Raw genomic sequence first — 21,509 nt, forward strand, 5'->3', positions numbered from 1 at the left:
CTGCTGGAAACGCGCTTTCAAACAGCTATGCTAAGGTTGGCTTTTCAGAGACCCAACCCCCGCCGTGTGGCTCAGTTTCTGTAATTTTAACTTGTCTCCATAGAACCGATCACGTCTTCTTGGCTTTCTTTGTCTTGGGAGACAAAGCCCGACCACAGGATGCACGTCCTTCCTCGGAAGTCAGCCCCAACTGAGGTCCATATAGCTCTGCTCCCACGCAGATGCGCCTGGCGAAGCATCCTTGAGATTTCTCTGACAACACAAGGCTTCTTGTCCCCCCCGCCCTGCTCCCCCCCCCCGCTTTCTCTCCCCCACCGCCATGGACACCTTGCGAAATAGGTTGGCCACGTGGGCCGCCGCAGCCAATGGCTGCAAGGGGGCGGTCCGGCAGCGGGCAGGTTTGTAGCATTTATTGGCTCGGCGCAGGCCGGCCGGCTCCAGCGGCGCTTGCAGTCTGCCGATCGCTCTCTCTCCGTCTCCCTCGCTCTCCCCGCCTGCTTTCGTTTGTCACCTGCGCCGGAGGGGGCGATGGATCGCGCCTGGCCCTCCGATCCCCCGGCGGCCTCCGCCGCGCTAAGGGACGGGCTCCTGCCGTCGCCCAAGCCCCCGGCGAAGAAGCAGGCGGTGAAGCGGCACTACCACAAGCACAACCTCCGGCATCGCTACGAGTTCCTGGAGACCCTGGGCAAAGGCACCTACGGCAAGGTGAAGAAGGCGCGGGAGAGATCCGGCAAGCTGGTAAGGAGAGAGAGGGGGAAGTGTGTGCGTGTGCATGTGTGAGTGTGCGGACCCGCTTTATGCCAGTATGCCGGGACCTTTCAGGCTAAGGTGCCTATTGCGCTGCGTGCACATTTCCGCCAAAGCTTCTCGGCCATCATCGGCCAGTTATTGGTTCTTGGGGTGCCAGGCAGGATTCTGACCCTGTGCCAACTCCTTGGGGCGGAGGTCCCAGCAGCCCCCCATAAAATATTTGAAGGGGCCAGGCACCCCCAAAGTTCATTTGGCACTGACATTCAAATAGGGTGCGCGCGCGCCACATCTTGTGATCGATTATGTGGGGTGGGGCTTATCTGCCCCCCGTCAAATATTTTATTCAGGTTGGCACCCGTGGTTGGGGCTGCTGCAAACCCGAACGCGCTTACACGGAAGCCAGGCCCCTTGAACGCCTTGCTTGCTCCCAATCCTGTATAGGATCGCGCTTTGCAAGGTGTCAGGACAGGGTTGCCCCGAACAAGTTCCTTTGCTTGTCTGACTAGAATCCTCCCTCACCCCCCGCGGTGCCGCAGTTTGTTTTTTTCTTCCCAGAAGGATTCCCCGGGAAGATCTCCCTTGAATCTTCCCGCTGTTTGTGCCACCATCAGCACTGCTGTTCCTTTTCAGTTTAGCAGCGAGGTGGCTGGCAGCGGCAGGACTCCCTCGGCCAAATTCCCCTGCCTCAAAGCCCTTTCTCCCGCTGGCTGCCTCTGCACCAAGCGCGGCGTTCTTGTCCTCCAGGTTTTAAGCCGCGCAAGCCGGCAACTGGGACCCCCTTTGCCTTTCTGTATGGCGAGATGCCTGGCAGCGGCTCTATGGTATTTGCGCATCTGATGCCATAAAGGTTGGCAGATTCTCCCTGGGAGATCACAGAAGTCTTCATCCTCTACAGCGCAGGGTTGCCTGCTGCAGACAGCAAAGGCTGAGGGGCGATTGGTGCTGCAGGAAAGCGCTTTCCAAGAGCGGGGGGGGGGGACGAGGGGGCGCGTGAATCGCGGTTGCACAGCCTGCAGGGTTTGCTGGTGCCCGGGGCAGCTTCGAGATCCTTGGAAAAAATGTGCGCATTCTCTTTCTCTCACCCACCTACCCCCAGCATAAAAATAGATTGCATAATGAATGTCAGTTATCTTGTGCCAGAGTGCGTTTTTTAAAAAAAAAATCTGCAATTCAGATGAGCCTTGTAACTAGCTCTGCAATCTGAGTCTATGCAGATTTACTAAAAAATAAATTTAACTGGTTTTTAATGGGACTTACTCTAAGCTAATGGCGCATGGGTTGGCAGCCTTCACAAATCTGAAGTTGCAGGGAAGGGGGGGGTGCAAAGAGAAAGAGGTTGGTTGGGTGGCCGTGTGAGACAGGGATTTCCCCCCCCCCCCTTGTGGCAAAGGCCTCCTGGTTCCAAATTAGTGGTGCAAACAGTGAAGGTAAAGCGAATTAATCCTAATCTGAGTTAATAAACTAAATTGGCAAGCTGTGGAACAGGCCTGTGCAAGTTAATGGTGGCCTTGCAAAACTTCGCTTTCCTGGTGTGAATCATTCTGGCTGGTGAGGAACAGAGTGGTAGGATTAAGGGCAATTACATCCTACTGAGCCAGGGTGGTGAAAATTTCACCTCTTCTGCAAGACTGCCTTAAGTAGCTTTCTTTTGCGGTGACAATGGCAAGGCATTTATAGCAGCAGTTTCCTTGCAAGGCTGAGCTTTGGTGGTAGCCAAAATGCCCTTGTAAAATGGGAGGGCAAGTGGTTTGGGGGCCCATTTTGGCAATGACACTCCCCCCCCCTAAAGGTAGAGGACAAAGCTAGCCAATCCTCTGCTGCTATATTTAGTTCTCCTCTCTCCTCTGCTGTTATTGATCTGACATGAATTGCCTGTCACTGCCACTGTTTGCCTTTGTGGCTGGCCTCATTTGAAATGGGGAAAGTCAACTTTCATTGGCTGGAGTTTGCAGGCAGGCAGGCAGGGAATCTCTGCAGAATCTAGGAAGGGACCCAAAGCTCTCAGGGTCTCTCTCTCCCAATTTGACCTTAATGTGCTGGTGTAAATTAGTATTTCTGGGGAAAGTGCATCAGTGTCTGTGTGAACACAATTAAAATTAGCCCAAAGGTTGTTAGGGACTGTGTTCTTAATAGCAGTACTTCCAGGTTCTGAACATGGACACCTAAGCAGCTAGCCTGTTAGAAACCTACTGCACAATGACAGTGGTCTCTCTACAAAACCCCTGTAGGAGAAGGCGTGTCTATGCAGGCCTTGGCAAAGCCCTGGATTTTGGGAATAAATTAATCTGGTGGCATGATCATCTTGGCCCATTAGTGAGCAGTGTTGATGTGGGTGGTGGATAAACAGCTCCCAGTCATGCTGACTGAAATGGCAGTTTTGTTTCCTTGTGAAAGGGGAATTTGCATGTTGACTTTTGGGTATTGTAGAAGGAAAGAATAAATATTACTGCAGTAGTGGGCTTGACCTTTTTCTGCAGTGTTGAGTTGCTCAAACATGCAAACAAAAATTGCAGGTAGTCTGGCGCAACCCGATGCCTCTTTTGTTTTGCATCATATCCAGCCTAATCTAATGGATTGTTCCTATCCCACCCCCACTCCTTTTGAAGGTGGTTTGCAAATTGCAAACTACAGATGAATCATGGAATTGTAGTGTTGAACCACTAGGGTCATCTAGTCCTAGTCTAGTACAGGAATCTTTTGCCCAATGTGGTGGGGATTTTATTTCCAAGGCTGAGTTAACCATGCAGCAACTGTGCAGGGACATAACATAGCAAAGGAAGATCTGCTATTAAAACCAAGAACTGTTTAGTTGCGACTCTTGCATTGCATTGGACTAGATGACCTTTGGGATCCCTTGCAACTCTACAGTTCTATGATTGTAGGAGGACTTAGACTTCTGTAAGCATGTCTGGCACCGTCTTCTTGGGCAATACCAGCATTGCTCTCCAGATGCTACTAATATCAAACGGTGCAGCTCCTCTCCTAATTTCAATGTAAAACCCCAATTTCATTCTGTTTATTCCATTTCCACATGAATGAAAATTGAGATGTATGTGATAACCGGTGCCTATGTGTAGAAGACGCAAGAGTCACCATATCTCAGGGAATCATCTTGATCACCTGCTTTTGCTGACATCTAGGCCTGCTTAGGCTTCAAATGCATCCAAGCAAATCTTGCTCTGTGATGTTGTGGATCAAAGGAAGTAAATCCTGAGTCAGCTGTAGAGTAGTGCACATTTTAAATTAACTGATATTGTGTCAGACGTACTGTGACTGAAGAAACCAATGAACTTTTAATGCAGGCACCTTTCTATGTAAGTACCCCACCAGGTACTTAATATATTTATTTGCAAACAAAGCTCATATCAGGCCTTATGAAATTACTGGTTTATTTGCTTACACAGAGATTATGAGCAGCCTTCTTTTCTATCTGGAGCTTCATGTGAAACTGCAGACCAGATGAAAGTGATGAGCTGAATTGGTTTCTACACCTGTTTGCCATTCTGCGTCTGCCTAAATGCTGGAGAGTAGCTTTTAGCTTTTGGCTTTCCGCCAAATCAAACAGGAAGCCTGCTGTTTCTATAGACTTTGCTAGCAAAATGTGATACATGGACTCCTAGTCCTGTGCTGTGCAGACAAAGGGGGAGGGTGGTGTTCCTAAAAATGGAAAGTCTCTCTCTCTCTCCCCACCCCACACCCCCAGTATCTTGGGAATATTGTGGGGTAGCTGTTAGTCTACTGAGAGCTTGTGGCACTTTTGACACTCACTCTCTGCCAGTAGGATATAATTCATTGCTTTCTGGGACTAGGGCAGTGAGCAGAATCTGGAACTGGTTTTGGAACCACCTGACAGACTTTCATTACCTGTCGGGAGATCTCTTCCTCTCCAAAACCATAATTAAAACCGGATTTGAAATGGGCTTTAAAGCCAAATTATAACAATCAAGCAGAACTGACTGGGGATATACGTGGTCTGCCTACAATCATAGTGCACTATATACAGTGGTTAAGCCTCGCAAAAGATGTGCCTATTCTAACTGGTCTCTGAAAGGGTGTGAGGCTAGTAGTCTAATGGAGACTTTCTCAAAGTCTCTTGTGGGCCATAGACACTTACTTTCCGAGTGCATTATGAACAGGGGCAGCGGAATTTCATATGGGTCTAGAATCATGCTCTGATCTTCATTGCTGCCATCTAATAAGAATCCTGCTCAGCTCCTGACCCCCCATCAAATGTCATCCTCAGTGAAGAAGAAAAATCAGTGAGATGGATAAAAAGTTGCTATTTTTTGCATCCCTTCAATTTGTACACTTTATTGTCAGTTATGTGTGTGAGTTTCTACAGAAATGATACATTTCTAACACAGGACCAGGCTGAAGGCCATAGGGAGCCACAGAAACCACAGATCCGGTTACTCTTTTTTTAGCAAAATTAGGAGCTTTCACACAATTTCAGCTTCTAATATGTCCCTTCAGGGATCTCTAGGATGAAAAGTTTCAGAAAATCAATAATGCAAGCCTGGATTGTTGTTGATACTAATTTGGGACCGGATTATCAACATTCATACATCACACATTGAGTGTGTTAGTTGAAGCTTTAATCACTTCAGAAACCAGCTAAAATTAATTTGCTAATCCAGTCACTGCGGGGTCACTGAGGAAAATGTAGCACCTTCTCACACTTGAGTCTGTGTGCTGGAAGGGCAGCCAGGCAGGCGCACAAAGGCCTGCATGTGCTAACACATGTGAGCACACTTTGATTTGTGTGGCTGTTGCCCTTTATTAATTTATAGTACTTTTATATCACTTTTTGCCATACAGTGGTCCCAAAGTGGAGCTATTAAAAGGCTGGCTCTTCTCTTCCCAAATGAGCTCAGTCTGGCCTCCAAGCTGTGGTCCTTTAATTGTCAGGCAGCACTCTTAATTTCTGGGAAGGCAAGGCAGGCGGCTCTTGGGTAGCTGTGCCCAAATCCTTAGGGCAGTTCAGACCAGACTAGATGCCAGGCATTCTGGGCACATGCCTCTGGGTCAGTGAATAATGGAGCAATGGGGATCCTCAATAGTGGGGGGTTCCTGAGGGGAGGGGGTGGAATGGATGAGTACCTTTGTAAGATTAGTAGGCTGCATCTTTGTCTGTTTACCAAAAAAGGGCTTTGCGTTGTCCAACAGTTGTGCACATTCCAGAAGGGAGGCCAGGTGATAAGGCACTGAGGCAGAAAGGGTTAAAGATTAACCCCCTGAACCAAGGCCACTTAGGGAAAGTGACTTGAGCTCAAACACACCATCTGTATTGCTTCCAACATTATTTACACCTCCTATTTATTTGGTTCCCCCATTCAACCTTGCTGGTTGGTAGGCAATGCATTTAGCAGATAAGTCTTAACTGGATGTGGGCGTGATGCTCCCTACTTGTAACTGTAATGCCAAGTGTAGGTTGGATGTTGACCTATGTGACAACTCTGGATTAAGTAATTCCTATTGCAAGAAAACTGTAGGCTACCCCCTGCCTCCAGGCACCTCTCCCTATATTATTCATTTTTCTTTTATGTCATTGATTGATTTATAAATCTCTCTTGCACAGAAGAACCTGCTTTGAACTTCCCTGATCATTTTTGCAAGAAATGATTCATGATGTGCCTGGTTGAGCTCACATAATTGGTTTATCTTTTGGGGATACAATTCCTTAACTTCAAAAAGCTGCAACAAACTCATAAGTGGAGAGGTGGTGATGAAATAGGTATTGCTAAACTGCTGTGGCAATATTGCCCAGTGACCCTACATATGGAGAGCAGCCAGCATTGGTGGGTAAATATTGGGTTAACAAATTCTGGGACTTGCATGCACCACTTACATTTCTCTGAAAATGTTCTTGTTAGGATAGTTTTTGTGATTATTACACTGTGATTGAGGGCAACTTTTATTTTCCTAAAAGTGCAGTGGGAAAGGCCACCATCTTGGATTCTTGTTTGGCTCACTTTGGAGCTAATTTGAAGCTTGAGAACAAACCGTTTAGAATTGTATATGACTGCTAAAATCATGGGATTTTTTTTTGAATAGGAAGTGCACATGAATCTGATTTCTTGGATCCCAAGCTAACTTTCTAACTAGCAACTGGACCATCTCTTGATTCTGTTGCCCTTACTCAGGCCTCCAAGGCCAGACCTCTTTGCTGCCGAAGCAAACAGGGGATAGCTTGGTACCCCATCCTTTGAACTACTTAAATCAGGGGTAGGCAACCTAAGGGCCGTGGGCCAGATCCGGCCCAATCGCCTTCTCAATCCGGCCCACCGTTGGTCCAGGAATCAGCATGTTTTTACATGAGTAGAATGTGTCCTTTTATTTAAAATGCACCTCTGGGTTATTTGTGGGGCCTGCCTGGTGTTTTTACATGAGTAGAATGTGTGCTTTTATTTAAAATGCACCTCTGGGTTATTTGTGGGGCATAGGAATGTGTTCCTTTCCCCCCCTCCAAAATATAGTCTGGCCCACCACATGGTCTGAGGGACGGCCCACAGCTTTAAAAAGGTTGCTGACCCCTGACTTAAATGCACAGTGCCGCCCTCTATCTGTTAGTGGTAATAGGGAATTGTGCATTGATGGTGGTTGCATGGGAGAGAGCTCTAACACTTCACTGCTTTTGGGATGCAAGGCCAGGCCTCCCTTTCCTTGTTGTTGCTGGGAGGCTTAGTATTATGTGTCCTCCAGGATCCTTTTACAGGATTAATGCTGTTCCGCATTCTTGTCTGATAGAAGAAACGAGGTTGTGCTGGATTCCCTTGTAAATTCAACCCAAGGAGTCCATTGTCTTCACAATCCCTTTGAAAGAGGATTAGCTGCATCTATTCTCTGGTCCTCTCACTTTCCCTCTCTCCTCCCCTTCATTTCCTTGTGGAGGAATTTTCATAATAAAGAAATCTGAGCAAACTTTGGAAGGTTTCCTCCTGCCGGTTCAAATTTCCACCATTTTGGATTGCTGGTTGTATTGCTGGGGGGTGGGTGGGCGGGTGGAGTTCTGTGTTTACTAGTACTTCTTTTCCACAAAAGAGAACATTACCTGGAACTCATGGCTTCTCTTCCATTTCTTTCTTTCTTTATAAATTTGAGCGACTTATTCTCAGTCTAATATAACAGAGAACTGTTCCTAAGGGCATGAAGTAAAGCTATTGATATTAAGTCATGTTCACTGATCACATTCCATACAGTGATGTATCCTAACTGCAGAAGCTCTTTACCTAAGCCTGAAACATATGATGCCTGTGTATAGCCCCTGCCTTTAAAAAGAACAAAGCAGGTGTATGTTGAAAAGAACATGATAAACTTCAGTGCAACTTTGATTCGAATAGAATAAAGGTAAAGGTAAAGGTACCCCTGCCCGTACGGGCCAGTCTTGACAGACTCTGGGGTTGTGCGCCCATCTCACTTAAGAGGCCAGGGGCCAGCGCTGTCCGGAGACACTTCCGGGTCACGTGGCCAGCGTGACATCGCTGCTCTGGTGAGCCAGAGCCGCACACGGAAACGCCGTTTACCTTCCCGCTGGTAAGCGGTCCCTATTTATCTACTTGCACCCGGAGGTGCTTTCGAACTGCTAGGTTGGCAGGCGCTGGGACCGAGCAGCGGGAGCGCACCCTGCCGCAGGGATTCGAACCGCCGACCTTTCGATCGGCAAGTCCTAGGCGCTGAGGCTTTAACCCACAGCGCCACCTGCGTCCCTCGAATAGAATAGGATTGTCTTAATCACTAGCCTTGAACCAAAGTGTTTCTAGAGTCAGTGTTCCCCAAGAGTGTCTCTTTAGTTAGCCAATCAGAATGCATGCTTCCCATCATGCATTTCTTCAGTTGTCAGTATAAACATGTGAGCTTCCAAATACTGAGCCAATTCTTAACTCCATATGGTACTTTAAAGCTTCAGATTCTTAGTAGCTGATGCTGTCATGCACATTTACTGGATTTTTATTATATTAGCAAGTAAGAATTTGTAACCCATCATTTTGTTGTGTTGATGCCTCATGTCCACCAATATGGATCATTTTTAATAGATATTACCCCTGTGACACGGAGCTTGTAGCTGGTCTATTTCCAATCACGAACACACTGGTATGTTGTATTTCCATCAGCAAGGAAGGAGATGACTTATTGACTAACCATTTTTCAAACTCCCTGTTTTCCAGGTTGCCATCAAATCTATCCGGAAAGACAAAATAAAGGATGAGCAGGATCTTGTCCATATCCGGAGAGAGATTGAAATAATGTCGTCTCTCAATCACCCCCACATCATTGCTGTCCATGAAGGTAAGAACATTTAACACACTCTTCAGGTACAGGTACCACTGTATATCCGTATAATATTGGCGCCAGCCTCCTTTTCATTATTTTTCAGATGTCTGACTTTTCAGAAAGGGGTCAGACTGAACTCAAGAAGTTGTAGCTCCAACCAGATATACATGGAGAGACCCATATATAATCAATTCTGATGTCGTTGAATATGATATGCATAGGGCATGATTTCCATTTACTATAGGTATCAAAAGTGTGCTAAAATGTTTCTGTAATTTTTAGGAGGCTGTCTGCAAAACTAATTGGGGGGGACGGACCCACAAAGCTCTTTTCACTCAGCAGTACTGGTTGCTGTTTCTTCTGTTTCCCATTCTAATGTACAAGTAAATGCCATTTTTCGTCAACTCCACAATGTTGCAAGAGTTGAAACTCTGTGGCTTCTACCGGAGGCACAAATGGATGACTCAGTAGTAGCAGCAGCAGCAGCAGCAGCACACAGATCTAGAGGGTAAAAGTTCCCCTCCTACACCCTTTCGTACTTTCTTCCTTGTTTTTGTGTACAAAACAACTTGTAGTGGCGGCACAGTCTCTATTTTTTTTTTAAAGCAATATCAGCCAGCTCCTATTATTTCCAGCTTTGAGAGTAAGGATTCCTGCAAAATTGTTCTTAGAACTCTGTGAAATGCCACGTAAGGTGTGTGTTCTAACCTGGAGCCTGGCTCCAGGTATTGCACCTTTATTGTTGGCATATGGCAGATACGTGCAGTATTGTAAATACTGGTAACGGTGAGAGTTCTTAAGGCACCGTGTTGCTAAATATAGCAGAAGGGTTGGCATTTCACAAGGCTCTCTGTGTTTGTACAGCCTGTGCCATTTGGTCCATAGCTCTTACTTTAACCCCAAAATGACTTGAACGGTGTGTTACATTGTGATAGGAAAAACCTGACCTTAAGCTACTAACTGGTAAAATGCATTAGACTTGAATGAAATGTGCCTGTTTGTTAAACAGGCAGGTGTTGTGTCATCTTAGAATTTATATGAATGTGCTCTTTAAAATAGGGATGCGGGTGGCGCTGTGGGTAAAACCTCAGTGCCTAGGACTTGTCGGTTGTATGATCGGCGGTTCGAATCCCCACAGCGGGGTGAACTCCCATCTTTCGGTCCCAGCTCCTGCCCACCTAGCAGTTCGAAAGCACCCCTAAGTGCAAGTAGATAAATAGGTACCGCTTTATAGCGGGAAGGTAAACGGCGTTTCCGTGGGCTGCGCTGGTGCTGGCTCGCCAGAGCAGCTTCGTCACGCTGGCCACGTGACCCGGACAGCGCTGCCTCCCGGCCTCTTAAGTGAGATGAGCGCACAACCCTAGAGTAGGACATGACTGGCCTGTACAGGCAGGGGTACCTTTACCTTTACCTTTACTCTTTAAAATAGCGCTGCATTTGCCTTGCATGAAGATGGCATAGGAAGCATCCAGCGGAGATGCTGGAATAGTGAACTGAAATGGTACCTTAGAGCACCAACTTCACGAGCCTGATTTGGAAGGGACGCAAGTCAGGATAGGAAAGGAACGGGGTTGTTGGTCTAGAATGCCCATCATCCCTAACCATTGATCACCTTGGTTGGAGCTGATGAGAACTGGGAATCCAACAACATCAAGAGGAGCAGAAGTTCCCCACTCTTGGGATAGGAACTAAAGCCACAGACTTGTCATCAAGATTCTTTGGCTTAGACATCTTGGATTCTTTGTGATTCATCTTAATGCCGTTCCTGTTCTTCTTCATGTAGTATTTGAAAACAGCAGCAAGATTGTCATTGTGATGGAGTATGCCAGCAAGGGAGACCTCTACGACTACATCAGTGAGCGCCAGAGATTAACTGAGCAGGAAGCCCGACATTTCTTCAGGCAGGTGGTGTCTGCTATCTACTACTGTCACAAGGTGAGTCAAATTGGATGACTTCAAGTCTTGGTGCACCTTCTCATGTCTGTGCTGTTTATCCAGCAGTTACTTAAGACACTTTGAAAGTCGAGAAGCGTAGGAGTCTTGAGACTCCGTTCAAATATCACCAGGAGTTGCCTTTTTGTCTTCATTGATCTCCCCAATGGTGTGATCCACAAGTTCTGCTTACCATGTTATAGCAAAAAAAGAGGGCTCATTCTCTTGCTTCTTGCTTTCCTTGTATCTGTTGACTCATTCACAGTGCTGTTTGCCCTGCTGCTTTAGCTTAGGAAAATCCACAGTTTACCGCTGAATCTGAGCAAACTGGATTGCTATTTGTTCCAATTTAGCACTAAAGCACAGACTGTCTGTGTAAAAGCAGCAAGGTAAAGGCAGAACTGCTCTGACCTGTGCCTAGAAATCATGGGGCAAGCAGAAAACCACTCTGAAAACCATAGAAGAAGAGTTTGGATTTGATATCCCGCTTTATCACTACCCTAAGGAGTCTCAAAGCTGCTAACATTCTCCTTTCCCTTCCTCCCCACAACAAACACTTTGTGAGGTGAGTGGGGCTGAGAGACTTCAGAGAAGTGTGACTGGCCCAAGGTCATCCAGCAGCTGCATGTGGAGGAGCGAAGACGCGAACCGAGTTCCCCAGATTACGAGACTACCGCTCTTAACCACTACACCACACTGGCACCACAAGTTTTGGATCTGTATTGGTCTACAGGGAACACACAGTGCGCAATATATTTGCATCACCATGCAGCAGCATGCTTCAAGCATGGATCATACAATATGTTATGAATGAACTGTTATAAAACAGTTGCACATATAAAGGTTAGTTTTTATTGGCAGTCATAGGAATTTTGATGTTAACGAGGACGTAAACATTGGAGGGCTACCTTCCTCCTTAAAGGAAATACGTGATAGGGGAGGGCTATTAGACCCTTGTCCTGCTGTATATAGTGGGCCAGTTTGAGCAGTACTGCCCATGCCAAGGCATGGTGCCCGTGGGACAAGTCATCTGAATTATAGTGTACACACATAGGCCCAAACTGCATGCTCAGTTTCCACAAAGGGTTTTATGCACACAGGCTGTGTAATTTGGATGTGTTCTATGTGTAGTATTGGATTGGACAGGTACTGTGTTCTGTGCAGAGGTGTTATGGTGTTGGGAGACAAGCAAAGCTGCATATTTCCTCAGGGTGTTTTGTGTACTGCTAAGGCACTGTTTTCCTAATGAGGTTAGTCACAGTAGTATTGTCAATGTCAACCTTGCACTTGGGGGAACACCCATTGCTGTCACACTGGATTTAATACTAAAAATGTAAAGCATTCTGGCTTGCATTTTCACTCTTACTTGAAGCGAAAGGGTCCCTGTGAAGCGACAAACTCAGTTGTGCTGATCTGTATGGGGAATGCGAACAAACCTCTTTCTACCTGCTGTGTCATCAGTTTTTTTATAGTTTTAAATCTTGACTGTTAAGGAAACAGATGCCGATAGTATTACATCACTGAATGTTTAGAGACAGAGCTCATTAAATTTCATTGACTCTTGAAAGTCTGGATTTGGTTAATTTTATTTTTGCCACTTGCAAAGTGTGCACCAAAAATGGTAAACTCATTTGCTAAACTGGAAAGCAGCTAATCTCATTTATTCTACTTTCAAAATGTATTCCTGTGATCTGCTGAAGTTTTGAGGCAGACAAAAAAACTTAAGGTGATAGATTGAGCTTGGATAAAGCACTCATAATATATACCCAGGCAATAAATGTCTAGAATTCTTGGCCTCCTCCTACTTTGCATGTTTTGTTTTTGTTGCAGAATGTGGGGAGGAATGTAGAGATGCAGGTTTTGGAACTCTCTCTTTCTTTTGGGAAGGAATTTTGGGATTCTAGGAATGTTAAAGGCCAGAGGACAAAAATGGACTTGCGTGGTACATAGGAAGGTGTGATCAGGGAACATAATTGCAATTTGTCATGGCATTACCTCAGCTCCACATAGCAATAATATGGACTAGGAGCCTGACTTCTTTCTACTTTGCTCGTGAAATTGTTAAATATCAGGCAATGATAGCAATTGAATGTGCTGGGTCCATCACATGATTTCAGGTCCATGGCAGATAGTGGTACCAAACATTGGTCAGATAATAGGCAAGATGTGGATGGCCAGGAGCATGATGCATCTTGAATGCAAAGGAGAGAGTTTTGTGCTTGTATCTGAGAAATGACACTAGCAAACCTGACATTCTTTCACCCATCATCTTGTTTTGGAGATGGGGAAACAAGAATAGCAACATGCAACACTTGGTTAAAGAGGTCCTTTGTAGACATTCAGAGCTTTTGTCATTGTTTATTGCAATTGGAGCTTTCATTTGTGGTGATCCTACTTATTTTCATGGATTTGCGATTATGAAAACATGGCTTTCAGGTTTGTATGCAAGCACATTCTCTTATGGAAAGTTCTCTAGTTGTGTAGAAGAGCACTACGACAGTAGAATAAAGTGGAAGGTTCTCAGTTTGAACCTAATTGTTGGGCTGAACATTTGCTGGAATCCCTTGTTAGAACTTTCTCTCCTGTATTCCTAGTGGGTGTGTATATTGTGTCTCTCACTTTAGTTTCCTGTCTGGCTGCTTTGGGCTTTTTGCCCTTAAGAAAAAAACCAACAGTCTGTTAAACACACTGCTAGCATCTCTATAGATGGACAGAATTAGTAGAGGCAGACTTCTAGCATGCTTTGGCTTCCACCAGAAAAAACAAACCTAAACTCTCCTTTTCCCTCTCTCAACAGAATGGAATTGTTCATAGAGATCTGAAGCTAGAAAACATCCTTCTGGACGCTAACGGCAACATCAAGGTAAGTGGAGCTATTCAAGTTGTCAGTAGTTTGCAACATGTGATGCTCAAATGTCTGTGAGGACATTATTTGCACCTTTAAAGTCAAGTTTGCTTTCAGATAATAGCAAAATATACAGAAAAAGAGTACTTTAAAAGCGCAATAGAAAGCTGACAAAATTAAAATCAATGCAAGAGAGAAAGGGGGTGGGAATCTAACGAACATTGTGGCCAGTGAATATGCTTTACATTTGCATTGTGGAATTGGAACCTGGAGTCTTAATGTTCACACAGCCACAACACCCTTCATCCTTGACCATTGACCAGGCTGGCAGGATGTGATGTGATTTGGAGTCCAACATCTGGAGGGCAGATGTTTGGGCAAGGATGGTTCAGACCATGTTCTCTGTGGGTTGTTCTCATTTCTAAACTGGCACCCGCTACAGTTGGATGCCAGGGTTGCAAAGGGGAAAGGTGAGCCTTGCTATTTCTTGTAACTGTGGAAAACAAGAAAATGCTGTCCTCCAGATCCTTGATATTTGTCGGGGACCAGGATCCTTTAACCAGGGAGACGAAGGAGCTATAAATAGCCAGCGGTTACCAGAATACCAGGGCATATCTCCCATGATAAACATGCAGCTATTCCGTGTAATCCAAATAGTGACTCATGGCAAGTTAGGGATAAGGGGAAAGTTTTTTGTGGCTTACAAGCAAGGAGGAAATGCCTGTGTCCAAGATGATTAGACCACATATTTCAGTTGTCAGGCTTAAGAATAATCCAACAGAGTTTATCCTGGTTCTGTGCAAAAGGATAATATCTAGAGTTGTCCTACTATGGAATAATAAGAAAGTGAAATTCCCAGGCACCATTTGAGCAACAGATGACCAAGTAGGAAACTTCTCTGATAATTGAAAGAAGCAATGTTGACTATTCACACTCAGTGGAAGGATAAATCTTACGCCAAGGGTAGCCAGTATGTGGCCCTCCAGATATCATAAAATCATAGATTTGTAGAGTTGGAAGGGTCTACGAGGCTTATCTTGTCCTAACCTTCTGCAATGCAGGAATCTTTTGCCCAGTGTGGGGCTTGAACCCATAAGAGTCTGAGCCTCCACCAGCACAGCCATTGGTTAGGGATGACTGAGTTTGCAGTCCACCAGCAGACAGTACATAAGGGCACCACCTTGGGCTACCCTTTTCTTTATGCAGAGAAAAGAAATCCATTGTAATAGCTTTAAAACTGTGATGGTCTTACTGGACCGCCAGGCATCTGCTATGATAATGGTACATCAACTAATTCCCATAGGCGCTTATGTAGCCAAACCCTTCTGTAGGGGACCTATGAGGTCTGGGTTCACAGAGGTGATGAAGGATGCATGAAGATGGCACTGCCTCAAGGCCCAGATTTGTGGTGTCAGCCCACTGAGTTTCCTACCTTTCATAATGCAGCAAGAGGGACTGGTAGGAAAATGTGGTATCCCAGAACTGTTAAAATCCAGGGGGCTGCAACTCCTCATATATTGCAAGGATAAGGAAACAAGGCTCCCAAAGTTCTGCTTAATGGCATAAACCATGTACTCTTTCACCCAGAGAGTTTTTCCTTCTTAAAAAAAAAAGAGCCAGTCAACTGTTAACATAATGGAGATTTTTGTGCAGTTAATAATAAACAAAGACCTCCCATGGTCTATGTTGCCTGAACAATAGGCCGTTCCGCAACTGTGAACCTGGAAACATGTTCTGTACCTTCTGGCTGATATGATTGGCTGTGGGGCTGGATAAACAAAGGTATTAAAATGTGGTATCAGCAGATGCTTGCAGCTGTGGCACAAACACAAGGCTGGTAGAGCTCAGCTGCTCAGTCCTTCAAGCCCTGGTACATTCCTGATGAAGCAGTTCTGCTTTTAGTCTAGGAACTGAATGTGCTTTTAGGGCTTCCACCTTTTCCCCAGAAGGCTCCTGAACAAGTGCATGGCAGGCAGAAATTCAACTGGTGCAGCTGTGATCCAGTGCCCAGCCCTAGAAGCTGTGGGTTCAGATTTCAAATCTTAATTCAGGCCAGCAATATTTTTAATAGACACAATGCAGTTTATGGTAGGGGTCTTCCACCAACAACAGTGCTGACCTGTGACCTTATTTCCCTCCCACCCCCAGATTGCAGACTTTGGCCTCTCCAATGTCTTCCAACAAGACAGGTTCCTCCAGACCTTCTGTGGGAGCCCCCTCTATGCATCCCCTGAGATCGTCAATGGAAGGCCTTACAAAGGACCTGAGGTAAGAGGGCTGCTTATAAAACAAAACTCCAGACCCAACCATTCTCTCAGGCCAGTCCCTCATGGGCTGGCAGTTATGTACCCTCTAGTCTGGGCTTCTCTCTCATCTTCTGCCTTCCTTCAGGGCACAGAGGCCTTAGGCAACCCAAGGGAAGGTGAGGGTTCCCCTTCTTAGACCACTGATGGTTCTGTCCATGTGCTCCCAGGCTTGAGGTTCCTTGTCTCATTTCCTTGGCAAATAAGATGATATTGTCTACATGGCACATAGTTCAAATTATGTGTCTTGATATGTCTTTGCCTAGCAATTAAAGCAGCCTGCTCCATCCAACATCTGCTCCATCCAACATATGAGCCCTCCGTGTGTTTGGAGCTATAACTTCTGTCAGCCCCAGCCAGCATGGTTGGGGATGAAGGGAGCTGTAGTCCCGTGACACCCAGAAGGCTGAATTAAAGCAATAGCAATGAGCAACACAGTCCTTGTTCTTTTCACCTGCTGACTGTCTCTTCTGTTTCTTCAGGTTGACAGCTGGTCCCTTGGAGTGCTCCTCTATATTTTGATTCATGGCGCAATGCCTTTTGATGGTCAAGACTACAAGACTCTGGTCAAGCAAATCTCAAGTGGTGACTATAGAGAGCCCACCAAGCTATCGGGTGAGTGGAAATGGCAGTAGAAGTTCTGCATTCTGCTGTTTTGATATTGTTTTATGAAAGTGTGGATTACACATCCTGTGCCTCTCTGTGTGCAGTTAACACAAACAACATGTAGCACATAGCAGCCAGTGCATGCAACTGTCCCTGTTTATTAAATAAAATACGTAGTCATGAATATAAGGAGAGCCTGCTGGATCAGGTTGATGACCCATCTTAGTCCAGTATCCTGCTCTCACGTTGCAGCCAGACATCATGGCTTTTGAATATCTGTTAAACAGGCCAAGCCATTGGCTGACATGGAGGTGGAGAGGTCAGAGTCTTCACTTACTTGAAGCACACACAGAGATTCTGGGGAAAGGAGATTTAAAATGGAACATGGCCCTTACTGGTGTATCTGATGTGGTTTCTTTGTCCTTCAGAGGCCTGTGGCTTGATCCGGTGGATGCTGATGGTGAACCCAGAGCGCCGAGCCACTATCGAAGACATTGCCAGCCACTGGTGGGTGAACTGGGGCTACAAGGTGCCCATTGGGGAGCAGGAGTCCTTGCGTGAGAACGAATCTCCATTGGCCACAGTGGCAGAGTGGCTGCGCCGCTCCTCCAGGCCCCTCTTTGAGAACGGCTCCAAGGTCCGCTGCTTCTTCAAGCAGCACATCCCTGGCGTCACGCTGGAGAGGCAGCGCTCGTTGAAGAAGTCTAAGAAGGAGAATGACTTCTCCCACGCTCTGCAGGAGACAGGACCCGTTCCCGAGAACCCATCCAAATCTATCCTCAAGAGACCCAAAGGCATCTTGAAGAAGAGGAATTCCTGTGAGAAGACCCAGGCTCCCCCTCCCCCTCTTCCTCTAGTGATGGCGCCTCCTGTGGACATGAGGAAGGAGGGCAGTACTGGAACTGCCCTTGATTTGACTTGCGTCTTGTCATCCAAGGCTTTGAACTGCAAGAACGAAGATGTTGCAGCCACCCCTACCGCACCCAAGAAGGGAATCCTGAAGAAGCCCCCAAAGAGAGAGTCTGGCTACTACTCCTCCCCAGAGCGCAGTGAATCAGTGGATGTCTTGGACTCTAGCATGGACCTTGATGCCAACGTCTTTTCTGGTGATGCCTCCTCTGCATCCTCACCTCAGAGCTCCAGTTATGACCATCACACCAGGAGGAAAGGCATCTTGAAGCATAATGGCAAGTACTCTTCCAGCAGCACCGAGTCAGACAGCGTGCCTGCCAAGGTCTTCTCCCCTTTTACAGAAGTCTCCTTGCCCAAGCTGCCCCTGACCTGCCGTAGTCGCCCATCCAGTGCGGTGAGCGAGGACAGTATCCTTTCCACAGAGTCCTTTGACCAGCTTGACTTGCCTGATCGGGTGCTTGGGAGCGGAGGCATCCCGATGCGAGCATCTGTCTCTGCAGATGACCTCCTGCAGCTGGAGGAGGAGGGAGAGGCGGGAGGTCGGCGGCTCCGCCGCTGGACAGTGACTCGTTGCCAAAACCCTCTGGCAGATAGCTGCTTCTCCCTGGTGGACTGCGACAACGTCACCGAGGTCTACAAGCGGGCTGTGGCCATCAGCATGAAACTCAGCTGAGGGGGCCACGGGAAGACTTTGCGCTAAACAATGCACACATCCGCAGCGATGTCTCGCAGTGGCTCTGGCTCGGAAGGAATGGAGTTGTCCAAACAATTTGCACTTCCTTTTGAGGTGGGACGAGAGAACTTTCCTCAGACTTTGTCTTCTCCTCCCCCAACAGGGTTAGAAGTGCAACCGGCTAGAAGTATTTATTTGTTGCATATGTTTTGGAATGTAAAGAGAACACTCAAGGTTTTAACAATGGCTTGTTCTGGGTCAACAGGGTATGGGAGTGTGTTTGGAGGGAGAAGAAGGTATGTTGGTAGGAAGTTTGTGGATTTCGGATGGATCTGTAAGGGCAGTGTAGCGGGACTGGAGTATTAGGGGAGAAACAGGGAGGCATCTGTTAAGTGCAGGGTTGAAGTGCAGTTGAAATCCTAAATGGTGGAGACCTGTAACACTCCCTTGAATACTTTCATCTTCTCCAAACAGACCCTGATGATCATCCTTTCGATCTTAGTGACTGGGATGGTTATTTTATTTGCACTGTGCTTCTTTAATTGCACAAGGATTGTAACTGAGGTAGAAACTCCTGAAGGGGAACAATGATGTGGCAAGGCAATAGGAAAGGAATAGCTCTTAAGCTGCAAAAAACTAGGTTTCTGGCCCCTTGGAGAGTATCTGCATTACAAACACAGAAAAGGGTGTCTTGCTATATCCTGGTATTCTCAGCCCTAAAAAAGTGTGGAGGGGGCAAGGGCTTGCTAATGTGATTCTGAGCATCCTCCATAAAATCAAGACTGTCTTTAGAAAAGCCTTGGTGGTTGAACTAAAAGCATGCAACCGTGGTGTAAGTAGGATGTCAGCTGTTGAGAACTCACCACAGTAACAGCACACAGGACCTCAGAAAGATCCCTCACCATCCTTCCTGCTTTGGTTTATTTATTCATTTGAGCAGACGAATATTTTGATTCTTAATTACAGATTCTAAAAATAAAAATAAAATAAAATAATGCAAGATGGCTAAAGGTGTATCTCTATCCTTGGTGTACCTTTCCTCTCTGCACCTCCTGAGAGAGAGATTGCAATTTTGAGAAAGTCAGTTTGACAACACCTGTGACCATTACAGCAGTCATTGTGTATCTCAGGAGATTGGCCTGCCCTTATTTTTGGGAAAAGATATTGATAGAAATGCGAATCAAATCAGAACTGGGCACTGGGGTACATGACATCTGAATGCTAAATGGAAGCCTTTACTGGAATGGGAGCAAATAAGGAGAGGGTTTAAAAGAATAGGCACATCAGGCATTAGAGAAAGTGGGCATCTTGTCCATGATAAACACGTGTGCCTTTTAAATACAAAAGTATGAACTGTGGCTCTGAGCATTAGATAAGTAAACTTACGCAGTTTAATGGAAGAAAGCCTTCTGGTGTCCTTCATTTCTCAATAGCCTCTTATACCCCCTAAAATTCCTCTCTAGAGGTCTGGGGGGGGGCCTGAATAATGTGGGGTGAGGCTGTGGGCAGAGGACTGGAAACTTTCTTTTTATGAACTCCTTGGAAGTTAACTTATCTCAGCCTATGTGTGTTTGCCCGGATAGCTGTTACCTAATGGGGATTTTGCTGTTGCCAAGTATTTCAAAACACTGCTTTTCTGAGCAATGCAAGCTACTTGATGAAATGTTTTTGTTTCTTTTAATGGTTAAAGATGATATTTTGTGTGTGTCTGTGTTTTGTTGTTGTTTTTTTAAAAAAGTAACTGGTGACTTTATAATATTTAGCAGGAAAGTGATCTGCAGAACATTTCTATCTTGTAACCCTTTTGGATTCCAAATAATCTGTTGCACTATCTTGCCATGTCTTCTCTGGTTGGCCTTCCAACTCTGTTTGCTTTGATTATTATTTTTACCATCCAGAGAAGTTAATTAATACAAAAAAGCAAAATGAGACTTGAACTCTCTGGTCTATGCAGCTCTCCTTTTCGCAAGCTGATGGCAAACAATGGTTATGCAAAAAGAATAAAGGAAAAGGAACCAATTGTTGGATGCGTCAGTTGTCGTCATTGCCACTTCACTGGTTGGCCTGCCAAATGGTTAAAAGGCTGCTCCCCACCCGCTGTTCTCTACTGGTCTTTTTCACATTCTCTGAAGACTGATCTTCTGAGATCTTCTGAAGCTAGTCACATCAAAATACTCTCTAGGCAAGACCACAAACTCCTTTGGCCATCGATCAGGAAATACTGTGAGCCCCTGGTTTCCATATGAGCAATTATGACCATTAGAAGGTAAAAGTGGGTTTTTCATACCTCATTGCAACCCCAACTGATTATAAAACATAGATTACTCATTACAGTTTTATCCCACTTCTTCTTATGAGGGGCATGCTAGCACCCAATAATTCTTGTTGAGGCAGAGGAGAGCACTGTATTGCAAATGGTTGGATATTAGAGCCCAGGATTCTTGCATTAAGCACTCCAGCCCCTGCACCTCACTGCCTCTCAGCAGTGAGAAACAACTCATTTATGTTAAGTAATTACACAGGCAATAAAGGTCTATTTATTACTTTCAATTATATCTCGCCTTTCGTCCCCGGTAAAGGACCCTTGGATGGTTAAGTCCAGTCAAAAGGTGGTGGCGCTCATCTCACTTTTCAGGCCAAGGGAGCAGACGTTTGTCCACAGACAGCTTTCCGGGTCATGTGGCCAGCATGACTTCTGGCGCAACAGAACACTGTGACGGAAACCAGAGCGCACAGAAATGCTGTTTACCTTCCTACCACAGCAGTACCTATTTATCTACTTGCACTGACATGCTTCTGAACTGCTAGGTTGGCAGGAGCTGGGACAGAGCAACCATTGCAGGGATTTGAACCGCTAACGTTCTGATCAGCAAGCCCAAGAGGCTCTGTGGTTTAGACCACAGCTCATGGTTCTGAGAGGTGGGGCAGCCTCCGAGTCTTATGACTGGCTCAAAGTTACCCAACGAGCTTCACGGCTGAGCACAAATTGAAGCCTAGTTCTCCCAGGTTCTAGTCCAACACTAACCACTACACCATAAAATGCAGGAAAGATGTTTGTACAATTTCAAACACACCCTCCCAATTTCTTTTGCCAAAAGGCTTGCACAGAAGCTGGAAGTCTTCAACAGTCTTACTGGATGCTATTGGTGTAACACATGAAGCTTTCAAAGAGTCTTCGTTCATCTATTCCAGTATTGCCACTCAGCCCCTGGAGAAC

The 21,509-nt window shown here is 45.9% G+C and overlaps 1 protein-coding gene across 1 annotated transcript; it reads left to right on the top strand.

Moving 5' to 3' along the window:
- Positions 1–431: 431 nt before the first annotated feature.
- NUAK2 (NUAK family kinase 2) lies at positions 432–20,311 on the top strand. Its single transcript, XM_079981910.1, has 7 exons — positions 432–738; positions 8,916–9,036; positions 10,805–10,956; positions 13,751–13,816; positions 15,947–16,066; positions 16,584–16,716; positions 17,136–20,311. Exons 1-7 carry the CDS (start codon positions 529–531, stop codon positions 18,290–18,292), a joined length of 1,959 nt encoding a protein of 652 aa, XP_079838036.1. The 5' UTR covers positions 432–528; the 3' UTR covers positions 18,293–20,311.
- Positions 20,312–21,509: the final 1,198 nt, after the last annotated feature.

Source organism: Podarcis cretensis, assembly GCF_951804945.1.
Source record: "Podarcis cretensis genome assembly, chromosome: 6".
In the NCBI taxonomy this organism is placed as follows: Eukaryota; Metazoa; Chordata; class Lepidosauria; order Squamata; family Lacertidae; genus Podarcis; species Podarcis cretensis.